Genomic DNA, 16,062 nt, shown 5'->3' with positions numbered 1-16,062 from the left:
GAATTGTGCCGTCTGGTTGGCTTAGTATATGGAATTCGAAATGGTTTATACTTTTGATACTTCAGTACATTTAACACCAAATACTTTTTCACTGGATGACTTCACCTTTAGTCATTTTCTATTAAGGTATCTTTATTTTTACTCAAATATGACAACTGAATACTTTTTCCACCACTGAGTTTATGACAACCCAGTACCCTGGCTGATCTGAATATACTGTGTTCTGTGCCAGTAGCATCCCACTGCTGGCTTGCCTGTGAAACTAATCTTGGTTGGTCAGTTGGTCACTGGATGGGAGACCAGATGCTGCTGGAAGTGGTGTTGGAGGGCCAGTAGGGGCACTCTTTTTAAAAGCCCCAGGGTAGTGATTGTGGACATTGCCCTGTGTAGTGTGCAGTCTTTCAAATGGGCATCCTGACTTTGTGGTCACTAAAGTATATATTTTTAATAGAGTTCTAATGTTCCTATCCCCACTATAACAAAGAAATGCTTAAACATGTCATTTTGTTCTTGAAACATTTATTGAAATACTGTAGAATTCCATTCATTCCTATGGAGGACTGCTCCTTCTGAGGAGTACCAGTATGGCGGCCAGTGGCTTCAAAGTCTCTCATTGGCCATCACATAGCATCAGCAATCCAGGGTTTATACACATAATTGGGTGATTGATACCCTACTATTTGTACTATTTCACTAATTTTTCAACATTTTAGTTAAACTACTGAGTTTTAGGGGCAGGCGTTACGGTTCATTCATACGAGGCAGATTATTTGAAAGCTTTCCAGTATGATAGAGTCTGATCTACACAGGGTTCTACGTCATTTGGGAGGCTGGAAACCTAAATCCGAGACTATTTTAATTAAAAATTGATGAAACGGGGGAAGTAAAATTGTCAACGTTAAATATTCTGCAGTGCAGACTTCACTACCTTAGGGAAACATGACTTACATGTAGAGGCTGGATATTTCTCAAAACACATTGGATACACTTCAGAGTGGGACCTTGGACCTTCTTTTGGACATTTGAGAGGAAGGTGAAGAGATGGGATGTGAGGAATCACAGAAAACCAAAATGAGGTAGAGCCAGCCAGTTTCTCCTCCCCAACTTTACTGGCACTTCCTGTCCTGTCCACATGGGGGATGTAAAGACAGAGATCCTCAACATAAGGTGGGGCTGTTGAAACAGGGCTGAGTTCAGCAGGCCACAACTTTGAGGAATGTTTGCATAGAAATATGTTATGTGGAACAAACATGCCTCTGACATGTAGACTAAGGAACCATGTCGTCTCTATTAAGGACCTTCCTATCTGCAACACTCCACAGTGTTTACAACTGAACGCAGTGCACCCTAGGGGGATCTCCTAAAAAAACATCCTCTTGATTTCAATAAGGAATCACAGGAGTCATGATATAGGTACTTTTGTTTCTTTAATAGTCACAGCTAAGAACAGGATAAAAAAAGATGAACGTTGTCTTGTTGAAAAGAAGAATAAAAGATGTGACACACAGACAGGCTACCATAGAATCAGTGCAAAAAGACTCCCCTGGGAAGAAAATAAAAAAATAAAAAATAAAATAAAGGTAAAAATAAGAGTAAAGTGCATGTTCTTTGAGAAACAGCCCCTTCTTTTTTAGTTGTAGAAATTACAACTGTTTAGAAACTATAAAAAGGGGGGGGGGGTAAGCACCTACAGTAACAAACATCCAGAGCCAGCATTCACCTGAACACTAACAGATTACATAGAGTCCAACACAGCTAGTCAGTGCACACACACATACTACAGACAAGGGCCCAAGGGGGACAGTCTGGACCATAATGCACATGTAGGGCCTAGGACACCACACACTCGCACGCATACACACACTCATAGACACCCTCGGCCTAGGGCCGAGTGCAGTGAGGTCACATGGTGTGGTAGAGAACAGTGGCAGTCCGTTTCTTGTCGGCAGCCTTGCGGAGCCGCCGCAGCGGGTGACTCTTCCCGCGGGGCTGCTGTTGCGCGGTTGTCATAGTGACCTCGGGAGCGCTCGCCGGGGACTGGGTGCGGGTGAGCCGGGGGGAGGGGTCTGTCTCTAGCTCCCCGTCCCCTTGAAGAACAAGACATGGAGGTGAGGAGAGACAGGGGGGATCACTCCCTGCTCTCTGGGAGCCCCGATCAGTCCTGTCTGAGTCCAGTGGGTACACCCCCCCTAGGGGGGCCCTGGACAACACCCGCTGCTTCTTGGAAACATCGTCTGGACTGGGGTGATGGTGGGAGCGGGGGTGAGGGGTGGGCATCAATTGGGGTCCGTGAGGGCTGGCGGTGGTGGGCCGTAGGTCCCAGTCATTCAGGTCGTTGGCTGACAGCTCCAGGCAGTCAAGCTTGGCCAGCGAGGCTGAGCGCTTCATCAAGGAGGGGGGTGTGAGGCCCGCCTGGCGGATCCGCGCCTCGATCTCCATGGCCCTCTGCCACACGGGAGTCTCCCCGTGATGCTTCCCCTGACCAGGTCTCTCTCCAGCCCCCAGGCCCCCCGCATCGTACAGGAAGGCCTGCAGCTCCCTCAGAGTCTCCTGGATCTTCTCCAGTTCCTCACTGCTGCGTGCCAGGGCCAGCCTTCCGTGGTGGGGCGGGGGAGGGGAGGGGCCATCCGTGTCTGAGTCAAGGGCCGTCACCCCCTCCAGCCACAGCAGTGCAGGGGGGGCCTGGGGCTGGATCCTAGAAGGCTCTAGGGAAGAGCACACAATGATTGGGATGGGCTTAGGGGTGTGGCAGGCATCTGGGTAGTGAGAGAAGGAAGGGGCAACGTCCATGTTTGAGACGACAAACCCTCCCTGCTCAGTCTCTCCTTTGGGCTCTGCAGACACAGTGAAAGCCTCGTTCAGAGGTCTTCCTTGCTCAGGAGCAGGGGTTGGCCTACGCTGCTTGGGGCAGTCTGTGGTAGGAGCGAGGAGGGGTGGGTGGGACTCTGCACTGGGGGAGTGGAGAGGGGAGCCCGTGGGGTGGAACTCTGCACTGGGGGAGTGGAGAGGGAGCCCGTGGGGTGGAACTCTGCACTGGGGGAGTGGAGAGGGGAGCCCGTGGGGTGGAACTCTGCACTGGGGGAGTGGAGAGGGGAGCCCGTGGGGTGGAACTCTGCACTGGGGGAGTGGAGAGGGGAGCCCGTGGGGTGGAACTCTGCACTGGGGGAGTGGAGAGGGGAGCCCGTGGGGTGGAACTCTGCACTGGGGAGTGGAGAGTGGAGCCCGTGGGGTGGAACTCTGCACTGGGGGAGTGGAGCCCGTGGGGTGGAACTCTGCACTGGGGGAGTGGAGAGGGGAGCCCGTGGGGTGGAACTCTGCACTGGGGGAGTGGAGAGGGGAGCCCGTGGGGTGGAACTCTGCACTGGGGGAGTGGAGAGGGGAGCCCGTGGGGTGGAACTCTGCACTGGGGGAGTGGAGAGGGGAGCCCGTGGGGTGGAACTCTGCAATGGGGGAGTGGAGAGGGAGCCCGTGGGGTGGAACTCTGCAATGGGGGAGTGGAGAGGGGAGCCCGTGGGGTGGAACTCTGCACTGGGGGAGTGAAGAGGGGAGCCCGTGGGGTGGAACTCTGCACTGGGGGAGTGGAGAGGGGAGCCCGTGGGGTGGAACTCTGCACTGGGGGAGAGGAGAGGGGAGCGTTGGGTAGACATGTTGCTGAGAGTTAAGTCCAGCTCCTGCCTCAGCCTCTGCTCTAGCTGTTTGGTGGCCCTGCGCACCGAGCCGGCCGGCCAATCCGAGGGAGGCGTGGAGGGGGATTGTGGGTAGGAGGAGGTCAATGGGGTCTCCTCGTCCCGGTCGTCTTGGCGCAGCTGCTGTGGGCTGTGGGGGGCCGGCTGGGTGGAGGAGAGGGGCGCCGCCACCGGCGGGTGGGATATGGACTCTATCTCTGTGACAATATGGCGGACTGACACGCCGTTGTCGTGATGGGGAGGTGACGAGGCTTTTTCTTGACTGGCTCGGTCGCTACCGTCCTCCGTATGGGGGGAACTCTGAGATGGAGACGGAACACAGAATGGTTTGGATGATAGCTAAGCACAGTTAGCTGTGTATTAATGCTGGGGGGCATCACTAAACACTACCAAATGACATTTTATAGAAAGAAAGAGAATGACACCACTATTGCAAAGTCCGTCGACAATGGCCGTCTCAAAAGGTCTGGGGCCGTATGTATCAAGCGCCTCAGAGCACTGACCTAGGATCAGGTCCCCCTGACAAGATAATCTTATTCATTGTGATCAAAAAGGCAGAACTGATCCTAAATCAGCACTCCAAGTCTGAGACATTTGACACGTAGGGCCCCGATACTTCCAATAGGTGGCAGTATTGTACAAACCATCCCCAAAGACATATCATTGTGTTGCTCGATCACAATTCATTCGATTGACTGTCTCCATTGAGGATCTTGTTTAAAATCACTCAGTAACTCTCAGCAGGGCTGTGGAGCTCTGAAGGCATTAGATAGATGGCAGGAATTCATCATTCAAATTTCAGTGTAAATAAATAAAATGGCCACCTCACCTTTCCCTGCTCCTCTTCCTCTTTGCTTGGCAGTGGTGGCAGTGCTCCAGCAGGGTTCTCGGGGGACAGCGGCTGCAGCTCCTGGCTGGGGCACCGCGACTGAGGCGTCCGCTGAGCCATCTGCTCGGAAAGAGTCCGGGTCTTTCCGTCTTGGGATAGGCCCAGGAATTTCTCGCGGGCGCTGAAGAAGTCGATGCTGTCCGTTCCGAGGTTGGAGGACGTGGGGACGCCGACGGGGTTAGCGAGGATAGTGTCTGTGTCGCCGCAGGGGTTGTTGTTGTCATCGTTGGCGTAGGGTCCTAAAGACCCAGGCGTTGTTGGGGTGAGAGGGCTCACGGCCATGGGGATCCCTGGGGACATCATACTGACACTGTCCCCCCTCTCACTCAGCGGGTCTGACAGGGAGCGTCCCAGGGTGTCCGAGTCGTCGCTGGACTCCAGGGTGTCCTGAGATACGACCTCGGAGCTGCTGTGGTCAGGCAGACCCAGGGTCAGCTCTACACTCTGGGATTTCTGTTTAGGCACAGGACTGGACAACTGTGTGCTCAAACCTAGATGGAGGGGTTTGGCCAGTGGCTGGGGGAAGGGAGAAGGAGGGAGGATATGCAGTGAGGGAGGAGGATGGGGGACGGCGGTGATTGGCACAGTCACGGTCACCCCCGCCAGAGCAGAGTTGTCCGTTCTCTCCTCGGGCACCACCGTGACCGCCCGTGGGAGGAAGGAGTCCTGGCGGGGTCCTCGCCCTCGAGAAAAGAGTCTCTCCCGGGAGTCACACAGACCGTTGGAGGCTGGCGGACCAGGAGAGTGGGAGAGTGAGCGGGTGAGTCGGACGGGCTCCGACTGTGTGTCTGAGATGTGGGAGCCCTTGGACTTGTTGTCGGGGTCATTGGCAGCACCAAGCGCCTGGAGCAGGAAGTGTTGCAGGGAGGGCGTGGGGCCATTGTTGTTGTTGTTGTGTGGGTCCGAGAGGCCCAGGGTGTGGCTGGGTGGGCCCGTCTTACACAGCGGAGACTCGTGGCGCTCTGAGAGGTAGCTGTCCGAGTGGGAGCGCCACAACTTGTTATGCCTCTGTTTACTACGGAGAAAGGAGGATGAAAGGTGTCTGTGTGAGAGCTGTGTGTGGGGCCCAGAATGTGAGAACTGTGTGTGGGGCCCAGAATGTGAGAGCTGTGTGTGTGTGTGTGTGTGTCTCTACCTGGCCAGCAGGATACCCTGGTACTCCTCCAGCTGCTTCATGAAGGAGGGGTTGGGCTTGGTGACACCGCGGCGCTCCTTGACGTAGTCGAAGGCACTCTCCAGGTCCCAGCCGTACTCCTTCATGGCGTAAGCGATCACCGTGGAGGCCGAGCGACTCACACCCATCTTACAGTGGACCAGGCACTTAGCCCCTGCTTTCCTAATAGGGGAACACAGGGCACGGGTTAGAGGGAGTGAAGAGGACAAAGGCAGAGATGCAGAAGACAAACTGATTATGATATACAGTATTGTATCTTGTATTGGTATAGTGTCTTATGGTTATGGTATAGAGCCTTCAAACTCAACTCTGGACCTCAAAGCCAGTTCTAACTGATTTAGACCTGGCACAACAGGTGGGTGCAATTAATTCAGGTAGAACAGAAAGCCAGCAGGCTCCGGACCTCGTAGGGTAAGAGTTGAATACCTCTGTTATAGATCATTCAGAACGTCATAAAAATAACAGTGCTAAAAACAAAAATACCAAAAAATTATACTTAACAAAAAAAGTTGTAAATTGAAAGAGAATCCCCTGAAACCTATTTAATAATACTACATTTTCTTTAACAGACGGCTTTCAAGACACTCAAGGACACCTAAATGAAGTGCATCAAATCAGAGCTCTCACCTGGCCTTGGTGATGAACTTGTAGGTGTCGTTCCAGTACTCCAGCAGGTTGGTGGCCTCCTCGTCGTACACGCGGATGTTGTGGTACTCAAAAACGCCTGGGAAGAAGTTGTCGATCTCCCGCGTCACATTGAGGATGTACCTCACACTGAAGGAGTGAAACGGAGAACGTCACTCGCTGGAACTTCGACTACGTATTGAAACTGTGCTGCAACTATCACAGCAACCAACAGTCTGACATGATGATAGACAAGTCAGAATGGTCTCTTACCCGCTGGTCTGCAGCTCTTCCAAGTTTGAAGCGTTCCACTCAGAGCCCTGGATACAAAAACAGAATTAAAGTCAAACTCGACAGAATCTTACAGATATCAGCAGACAGACTAACAGGCAGAAAAAGGGACAAAAAGAGAAAGGCGACATAAAAGTAGTGCACTATATAGGGAATAGGGTGCCAGTCCTTGTCTAAAGTAGTGCACTATATAGGGAATAGGGGCCATGCAGTCCTTGACTGTGTTCTTACCAGGTAAACATGGTCAAAGATCTCTGTGGGGCTGTCCATCTGACCCAGGATGACGATCATCTCGTTGTCAATAAACTCCTTGAACTCCCGAAGGTTGCACACCATCTGCATCTCCAGCTCTGTGCGAATCTGAAGAACCAGTAGAGAACCCGTAGAGAACCCATTAGAACTAGAGGTTGATCGATTAATTGGAATGGCTGATTAATTAAGGCCGATTACAAGTTTTCAAATGCCTATTTAACTAGGCAAGTCAGTTAAAAACACATACTTATTTTCAATGACGGCCTAGGAACGGTGGGTTCTGTCATTCTGCCCCTGAACAAGGCAGTTAATCCACCGTTCCTTAACCTTGTCAGCTCGGGGATTCAATCTTGCAACCTTACAGTTAACTAGTCCATCGCTCTAACCACCTGCCTCACGAGGAGCCCGCCTGTTACGTGAATTCAGTAAGAAGCCAAGGTAAGTTGCTAGCTAGCATTAAACTTATCTTATAAAAAACAATCATAATCACTAGTCATAACTACACATGGTTGATGATATTACTAGTTTATCTAGCGTGTCCTGCGTTGCATATAATCGATGCGGTGCGCATTCGAGAAAAAGGACTGTCGTTGCTCCAACGTGTACCTAACCATAAACATCAATGCCTTTCTTAACCTCCCTAGGGTAGGGGGCAGCATTCGGAATTTTGGATGAATAGCATGCCCAAATTAAACGGCCTGCTACCCGGGCCCAGAAGATATGATATGCATATAACTGGTGGATTTGGATAGAAAACATTCTAAAGTTTCCAAAATTGCTAAAATAGTGTCGGAGTATAACAGAACTGATTTAGCAAGCGAAAACCTGAGAAAAATCCATTCAGGAAGTAGTTTTTTGTTTTGCCATTACAGTATCCATTGACTTAGGACTCCATTTGCAGTTCCTATGCCTTCCACTAGATGTCAACAGTCTTTAGAAATCGTTTCAGGCTTGTATTCTTATAAATGAGGGAGTAAGACCAGTCTGAACGAGTGGACCCTAACGTGACGCAGAGTTTTTTCAGGCGCATGTGCATTTCTTGTTTACCTTTTATATTGATGGCGTTATTGTCCTGTTGAAAAATTATAGATCATTTAGGCTAAAAAACAACCTGAGGATTTTTTGTCTGATTGTTTTGACTGAGTTTGAGCCTGTGGATTACTGAAGAAAACGCGCTAACAAAACAGAGGTTTTTGGATATAAAGGGACTTCATCGAACAAAAGGAACATTTATTGAGTAAATTTATTTATTTATTAATTTTCTCTCTATTTCTGAGTTTTGTAACGCTTCTGCTTGGCTGGTTACTGTTTGTAATAATTTGTCAACTGGGCTGTTCCGGGCTAGGTATGTTCTGGACTAGGTATGCTTTCGCCGAAAAGCATTTTATAAATATGACACTGTGGTTGGTTTAAAAAGAAGTTCATCTTTAAACCTATGTAAAATATGTTTTGTTTTCTGAATTTTTATAATGAGCATTTCTGTAATTGAATTTGGCGCTCTGCAACCTCACTGGATGTTGGCCAGATGGGACGCTAGCGTCCCACATACCCTAGAGAGGTTAAAATTAATACACAAGTATATATTTTTAAACCTGCATATTTAGTTAATATTGCCTGCTAACATTAATTTATTTTTACTAAGGAAATTGTGTCACTTCTCTTGCAACAGAGTCTGGGTATATGCAGCAGTTTGGGCCGCCTGGCTCATTGCGAACTGTGTGAAGACTATTTCTTCCTAACAAAGACAGCCAACTTCGCCAAACGGGGGATGATTTAACAAAAGGGCATTAGCGGGAAAAAAAGCAATCGTTGCACAACTGTACCCAAGCATAAACATCAATGCCTTTCTTAAAATCAATACACAGAAGTATATATTTTTAAACCTGCATAATTAGCTAAAAGAAATCCAGGTTAGCGGGCAAAATTAACCAGGTGAAATTGTGTCACATCTCTTGCGTTCATTGTACGCAGAGTCAGGATATACGCAACGGTTTGGGCCGCCTGGCTCGTTGCGAACTAATTTGCCAGAATTTTACACAAATATGACATAACATTGAAGGTTGTGCAATGTAACAGCAATATTTAGACTTATGGATGCCACCCGTTAGATAAAATACGGAACGGTTCCGTATTTCAGTGAAAGAATAAACGTTTTGTTTGAGATGATTGCTTACGAGCCTGCTGGAAACTTTCATTCAAACAGCACTTTTGTGCGTTTTGCCAGCAGCTCTTCACTGTGCTTCAAGCATTGAGCTGTTTGTGACTTCAAGCCTATCAACTCCCGAGATTAGGCTGGTGTAACCGATGTGAAATGGCTAGCTAGTTAGTGGGGTGTGCGCTAATAGCGTTTCAAACGTCACTCAGACTTGGAGTGGCTGTTCCCCTTGCTCTGCATGGGTAACGCTGCTTCGAGGGTGTCTTGTCAATTTGTGAGGCGAGGAGAGGGACGGAAGATATACTGTTACACTGGCAATACTAAAGTGCCTATAAGAACATCCAATAGTCAAAGGTATATGAAATACAAATGGTATAGCGATAAATATTCCTATAATAACTACAACCTAAAACTTCTTACCTGGGAATATTGAAGACTCATGTTAAAAGGAACCACCAGCTTTCATATGTTCTCATGTTCTGAGCAATGAACTTAAATGTTAGCTTTTTTACATGGCACATATTGCCCTTTTACTTTCTTCTCCAACGCTGTTTTTGCATTATTTAAACCAAATTGAACATGTTTCATTATTTATTTGAGGCTAAATTGATTTTATTGATGCATTATATTAAGTTAAAATAAGTGTTCATTCAGTATTGTTGTAACACATATATATATATATATATATACATAAAATTATTTTATTTAAAATCGGCCGATTAATCAGTATCGGCTTTTTTTTGGTCCTCCAATAATCGGTATCGGCTTTTTTTGGTCCTCCAACAAATCGGTAACGGTGTTGAAAAATCATAACCGGTCGACCTCTAATTAGAACCAGTAGAGAACTATTAGAACCAGTAGAGAACTATTAGAACCAGTAGAGAACCCAGTAGAGAACCCAGTAGAGAACCCAGTAGAGAACCAGTAATGGTGTGTGAGACAAGGTCTTCAACCCACCTCTTTGGAGGTGACATTCTCCAGGTCTTTCTGCATCATGATCTCTCTGAGGCGAGTCTTGATCAACCTCTCCGTGCGCTCCCTCTCTGTGGGCCTGTGGACACACAAAAAACACCCTCAGTACACCTCAAGACACAACCCTTAGTCTACCTCGGAGAGTTGTGGGGGACTCTCTTGCCCAGAAGAGCTTCACACAACACTAAATGTGACTAGTGAGGAATACACTAAAGCCACTAAGTGCCTCTGGTTTGACAAGAGCAAAGGGTCTCCACATCATACAAAACCACAGAACTCAGTTGAAGTCTAGGTTGTTCTTGTTATAATGACGAGTCCCTGCCCTCGCCTCTCTCCAACTGCATCTAGAGGACACATTTAGCCACTTGTGCAGCGCTAAGGGAAACATGCCCTGATTAGGTCCATTGAGACCCTCTTCTGTCCCCCCCCTCCTACCAAATCACCTCTTCACAATTCACATCGCAATGTAGGTGAGTACACAGGTGAGTCCCACAACAGTCAGCATGATTGTGCAGCAGCAGGAGTGTGTTGGGACTTTGGGTTGTTGTCCCAGTCTGATGAACCGTCATGCTTATTATTATGTTGCGTCCTTATTGGAACATCGGAAAGAGCCAGGGGCAGCTTGTTTATAGAAACAAAGACTTGATTGGCCTCTTGAGGAAAGGGTTTGGGGACCTTGAAACATGTTGCATCTTCCAAGAGACCGAGCTACTGCCGGGGTTAGGTTACTGGCTATGTCAGAGGTGCCTGACCTCTGACATAACACTCACCCACGTGCCAATGAACACAAGGGTAGGGGTCGATTTCATTTGAACTCAATTCAGGAAGTAAACTCGGAATTGGAATCCATTGGCGTATCAGTTGAACACCTGAATTGAAATGGAATTGACCCCAACACACTACAGTTGTAAGCACTACAATGTATGCAATTGCACACGTTCAACCTACACACACACACACACACACATATTTGCGGGTGACAAATGTGTGTAAAATCCTCCACCTCAGAGTGAGCCCTCAATAGTGAATCAAATGAATGTGCAAAGAGCAAAGGAAAATATGATGTGCGTCTGTCAGACAGGTATCTCACCTTCGGCAGTGACCCCAACAAGGTTGACTAACACTCGCATTGTCTGCCTTCAAGTGTGTGTGTGCGCAAAGTACTCAAGCTTAACCAGGGTGTGCGCGCGCACGTCTTTCCACTGTACCTGCATGGCTAGGCTTAAGGCTAACTGGGCCGTTGGATGTCAAAGCAGAGGCTTTACCTCTCCTTATCTCTCCAGTAAAATACCTTTCAAACGGTTTGGTTTGGACCTCTTAAAATGTCTTCCAACATGTCGAGTGCTATTATTTCTACTCAGTTACCCCTCCATCCATCCTCTCCTTTGCTACGACTGCCCTCGGCCACCTGCTTCCGTCCGTCTGCCCGCTCGTCTACCTATCTGTCTAGCAACTCTTTCCATGCATAACTAAAGCAGTCACGGAGAGGGGGCTATTTTCAACTGCTGGCATGCAAGCAGAGTTCTGGCGTTATAGACAGCCCCCCTAAACGAGCAGGCACACGTGACCGCGTCTGGGTGGGGAATTCCCCTGCTAATACAGACCTCGCTGAGCTGCACCCTCCTGCTACAGCAGATTGATACCTCGGTCATGACAAGGTAATGCTCAGAGCTCTGTGCGTGTGACTCTGGTCTCTAAGGCAAAGGTCGCAGGGGGTCTTGAGAAGTCTGCCTGAAGCTGGGTGTTGTGGCAACAAGGGAAGCAGATGACACTGCACTGGTAATTGGGCAATGTTGTTTTCTGTGGGAGAGAAGTCCATGTGACTTACCCAACACAAGACTTTCCCAGTTGCTTAATGTGTGTGTGAGTGTGTGAGTGTGTGAGTGTGTGAGTGTGTGAGTGTGTGAGTGTGTGAGTGAGAGACTAGCTGGTGCACTCACACATCGGTGAAGAGGATGGGCGAGTCGGCGCGGTGGGACTGGACGTCCTGCATGGCGTTCCACTCGTTGATGCAGACCTGGTCAGAGGAGACCTGGCTCTGATAGTAGCTGACCCAGGTCAGGAACAGGCTACCGGGGTAGTAGTTGTGACAGCGGGCCACCTCGCACGCCTTGTGGAGCGACTGCAGGGCGGACCTGGGGGGGGCACAGGGGGAGGTGGAGAGGTAAGAAGAGGAGGAAGGAGAGAACGGAAGAAAGAAAGATGAATAACAGGATAAACCAACAGATAAAAGAGGGGACAAGTCAAAAAAGAGAGGGGGATGAGATGGCAGGAGAGAAAGGAGGAGCGCTCACCACATGGCCTGGACAGAGACCGGTTTGAAGACATGGACCCTGTTGACCGTGGACACACTGAAGCCCCTACAGAGACAAACAGACAGGTTGTGTGACAGTCCCATTGGGCAGAAGAACTACAGTAAATGCAGGGAGGAGGAAACAGGTGACGTATCGCTCTTCTTACCCGTCTCCGTCCAAGTGGATCAGTGTGTCGCTCCACAGGGGTAGAACCAGCCCCATTGTGCATGAGCTGCAGGAGGAGACAGCTGTTAAAGAGGTTACACACACACACACACACACACACACACACACAAACACCTCCAAAAGAGGTGGGTCTCTAACACACTCAATGCATGGAGTGTTACTAACTACTAACCTGTCTGAGGAGCCAAAGTCCAGGCCCAGAACCACGCTCTCCTCTGTGTCCTGTCTCCCATTGGTGGACACCACCACCATGTAACGCGTGCACTGAGGCTGAGCGTACGCACTCTCCAGGCGCACAGCCTTATGGGAAGACGAGAGAGAGGGAGGGAGGGTGAATAATATCCTCTGGTCAATCAGTCTGCATTTGGAAGTATTCATCAGAATAGTCCTAGACTCATTTGTCTGCCATGTGAGTGAAACATCTTGAGTTTGACATTTGCGACGAGACTTACCAGGCGGATGTTGTCTTCTGGCCGCAGCACGGTGAACATAGCCTGCAGGTGCTGCTGGAGGTCACCTGGGGAAGGAGAGAGAGAGAAACAGATCAGTACACATTGCACGCCAGCTGCTCCTACTCATGACTCTTCTGGGTGAAGTTAGTCCACATTATGCAAACATACAAAAATGACAGTGTGTCTGATTAAACGCTTCTAGAAACTCCAAAATGTAGCTCAGATAAACATTTACATTCAAATGCAGCCGAAGTAACAGAAAATGTCTGACACTTGAGAGCGTTTTCCCACACTTAAGGGCCAAAAGGACATTTGTCAGTGAAAACAAGACAGACAGTGGGATGTACCAGCCCTAGATAACAGAGTTGGTGAAAAACTACTAGAAAACCCAGCAGAGCAGAGAGTAGCCTTCCCACAAGTACACATACTTACAACAATTATCTCTGCCCTTGAGCACGAGGACACTGGTATGGAAAAACACACGCCTAAATAGCAACTATGGCAAAGCAATGTGCAGTCAGTGGCCCACCGGTATCATTTTGTAACAGCTATGGGGTCAATTGAACAGCTTTGCTCTGCTCTGGTGACTTAAACAACAGAACTGGACAGTGTTGGTTCCCTCAACACTGTAGAATGCCTGCTGCATTCCAATGATAAGCAGTACTATGGTTTGGCCTCATGTTGGGGCAGTGTCAGTTTCCCACGAGTCTGTGTTGAGAATTGAGGCGTGTTCAGCAGGACAACGTTGTGGAACATTTCTATGTTGTAAAGAGCTGAACAGACAGGCTTCTCTGACATGTGAAGTAAAGAATCATGTTGGTTCTATTTGGGACATCTGCAACGTTCCACAATGTTTGCCTAATGAACTCACCCCTGTCCTATGGCTGTTTGTTTGTTGGTTGATTTGTTGTTAGTCAGTCAGTGGGAGGGCATACCTGTGTGTTTGTTCCACTGCTGGCTGATGCGGGGTGCCGAGGAAGGGGAGGAGCCATTTCCCCGAGGCAGGAAGACAGCGGCGCCCTTCACCGTCAGGAAGCTCTCACTGATGCTGATTGGAGAGAAAACCGGGTCACAGAGGGGCCAGAGACCGATGCTAACAGAACGGTCCCGGGCTAGAGGTTCAAACACACACACACACACAGAGCTTCATTCTTCATAAGCCAATCTGAAGAGCAACAGCAGCATGTGATCCAGGCAGCTACATCTCATAAACAGACAGAGCCACGTGCACTCCAACACAACATTCCCCTCTGGCCAGGCCGCATCCCCCTAACAGCTGGAGGCTAGGGGGTAGAGCCGAGGGTCAGTTAGAGCCCCTCCCCACACACACACACACAAACTGGCTCAGACGGAGAAGAGCTCCCACTGTGGGAGTTCATGTACGGGATCACACCTCTCTCCGTGGTACCACATAGTCAAATTAACTATAGTACCCAGCACACCATCACCACACTAGAACAAGTGGAGAGGTCACGTGATCTACAGGGGATACTAGCTGATGGATATAGTGTGTGTGTGTGTACGTACACGAGCGTGTAGCCTATATCTCCACAGCACAGAACATATACTCTACAGAATCTCACACGGTGGCACACTGACCTTAGCACACTGAGAGGGCGAGGAGACCTACTGAAGACTAAAAGTGGCAGGTGACTGATTCAGGCCTAGGCTACAAAAACAATGTGCCTCATTGACCCCCATGTGAAGTGTGTCTTGAGCTGCTACTAGGGTAAACCTTCTGTAACAACCCTGCCCTGAGTTCTGCTCAATATCCACACCATCAAATCTAGCGTGGGTTGACTGGGCGGCACAGAGTCAGTACCGTCCGTCTGTGTCCTCCGGTCCTTCCTCACAAACAGACGTGAGATGGGGAAATGAGCAACGACGAGCCGAATAGCAGAAGCATGGGGGAGACGTGCAAAGAGACGCTGTGCAATCTGAGGAGTGAGGGGACACGCCTGGACCAGAATAAGAAAGAAAACAAACAAAGCGAGTGAAAACTCTGACGGGTTGAGTTCATTTCCCATCCTGACCCACTCAACCCTGACCCAGCTGTTTCCTCCTACTTCACAATCCCACTCTTTCTTCATACCCCTCGCTCTCTCACTTTCTTCATACCTCTCTCACTTCCTCTTTCTTCATACCCCGCTCTCTGTTTGACTCAACTTCTCTCCCCTGCTGTACAGCTGTGTCTAATCATGTCTGAACCATGGTGTGTAGCACACGCCCACACAGGGCAGGAAGGAGGAGAGCAGCACCTCACATGGTGTGTACAGTATATGTGAGTGAGAGTATATGATTCACCTTGTGTTTTCAGCTACTAGACACTTGAAAACGATGAGTAGCTTTCAGAAACCGAGACAGACAGGACAGAGCCCCAGACAGACAGACAGACAGACAGGACAGAGCCCCAGACAGACAGACAGACAGGACAGAGCCCCAGACAGACAGACAGAGCCCCAGACAGACCGACAGACAGACAGGACCCCAGACAGACAGACAGACAGACAGGACAGAGCCCCAGACAGACAGAGACACATCGTCAAGTGTAAAACACTGACCCCTTAATGAAGAGCTTTGCACCTCCTGCCAGCGTAGGAATCCAAAACCAGGTAGTCAAGACATACGTCACTGTCAAGTGGCTCTCTACTGTTGCTAAAAATATATTGTAATTTTCTAAATGACTATAAATAACTAGACTGCCTTGATCAGCCACTGTACTTCACATTCAAATGAAGCACATTAAATCCCGTTCAGGTGTATCTTTACTGTGTAAGATAAACCCAACAGTCAGATCAGTAGACAAAGGGGGCATTTGTTGTCCACTAGATAGAACACCTCGGTGTGACTGGTTCCAATGTGAAATATTACCCACACCTCAACAACTGATAAGGCTACCTGCTGATCATTTCCCCAATATAGTTTGAAACTCATACACAGTCCGTCAAATTATGGTAGAACTATTCTGACGACGCTAGTGTTCCGAATCACCACTGTGTGCATCCCAAATGACACCCTATTCCCTACACAGTGCACTACTTCTGACCAGAGCCCTATGGGTGCAGGCCCTAACAGTGGAAATATCGA

At 49.0% G+C, this 16,062-nt stretch overlaps 1 protein-coding gene across 2 annotated transcripts in view; it reads right to left on the bottom strand.

Annotated features, from left to right (window-relative positions):
* Nucleotides 1-2,714: 2,714 nt before the first annotated feature.
* Nucleotides 2,715-16,062, bottom strand: part of LOC112266071 (protein phosphatase Slingshot homolog 2) — a 35,343-nt gene continuing 21,995 nt past the window's right edge. For both annotated transcript variants that reach the window (XM_024443558.2, XM_042295967.1), the window contains 13 exons: nt 13,911-14,023; nt 12,976-13,040; nt 12,696-12,823; nt 12,504-12,569; nt 12,338-12,403; nt 11,984-12,178; nt 10,029-10,122; nt 6,896-7,024; nt 6,647-6,693; nt 6,377-6,523; nt 5,711-5,911; nt 4,516-5,590; nt 2,715-3,986 (listed from right to left, as the gene is read on the bottom strand). In XM_024443558.2, the coding sequence (XP_024299326.2) occupies nt 2,859-3,986; nt 4,516-5,590; nt 5,711-5,911; nt 6,377-6,523; nt 6,647-6,693; nt 6,896-7,024; nt 10,029-10,122; nt 11,984-12,178; nt 12,338-12,403; nt 12,504-12,569; nt 12,696-12,823; nt 12,976-13,040; nt 13,911-14,023 (3,454 nt within the window). In that variant the 3' untranslated portion in view covers nt 2,715-2,858. The remainder of the gene's footprint in view (nt 3,987-4,515; nt 5,591-5,710; nt 5,912-6,376; nt 6,524-6,646; nt 6,694-6,895; nt 7,025-10,028; nt 10,123-11,983; nt 12,179-12,337; nt 12,404-12,503; nt 12,570-12,695; nt 12,824-12,975; nt 13,041-13,910; nt 14,024-16,062) is intronic.

Source organism: Oncorhynchus tshawytscha, linkage group LG13 (assembly GCF_018296145.1).
Source record: "Oncorhynchus tshawytscha isolate Ot180627B linkage group LG13, Otsh_v2.0, whole genome shotgun sequence".
Lineage (NCBI taxonomy): Eukaryota > Metazoa > Chordata > Actinopteri > Salmoniformes > Salmonidae > Oncorhynchus > Oncorhynchus tshawytscha.
The sequence above is the reverse complement of the archived record's forward strand: the minus strand, read 5'-3'. Positions and strand labels throughout refer to the sequence as shown.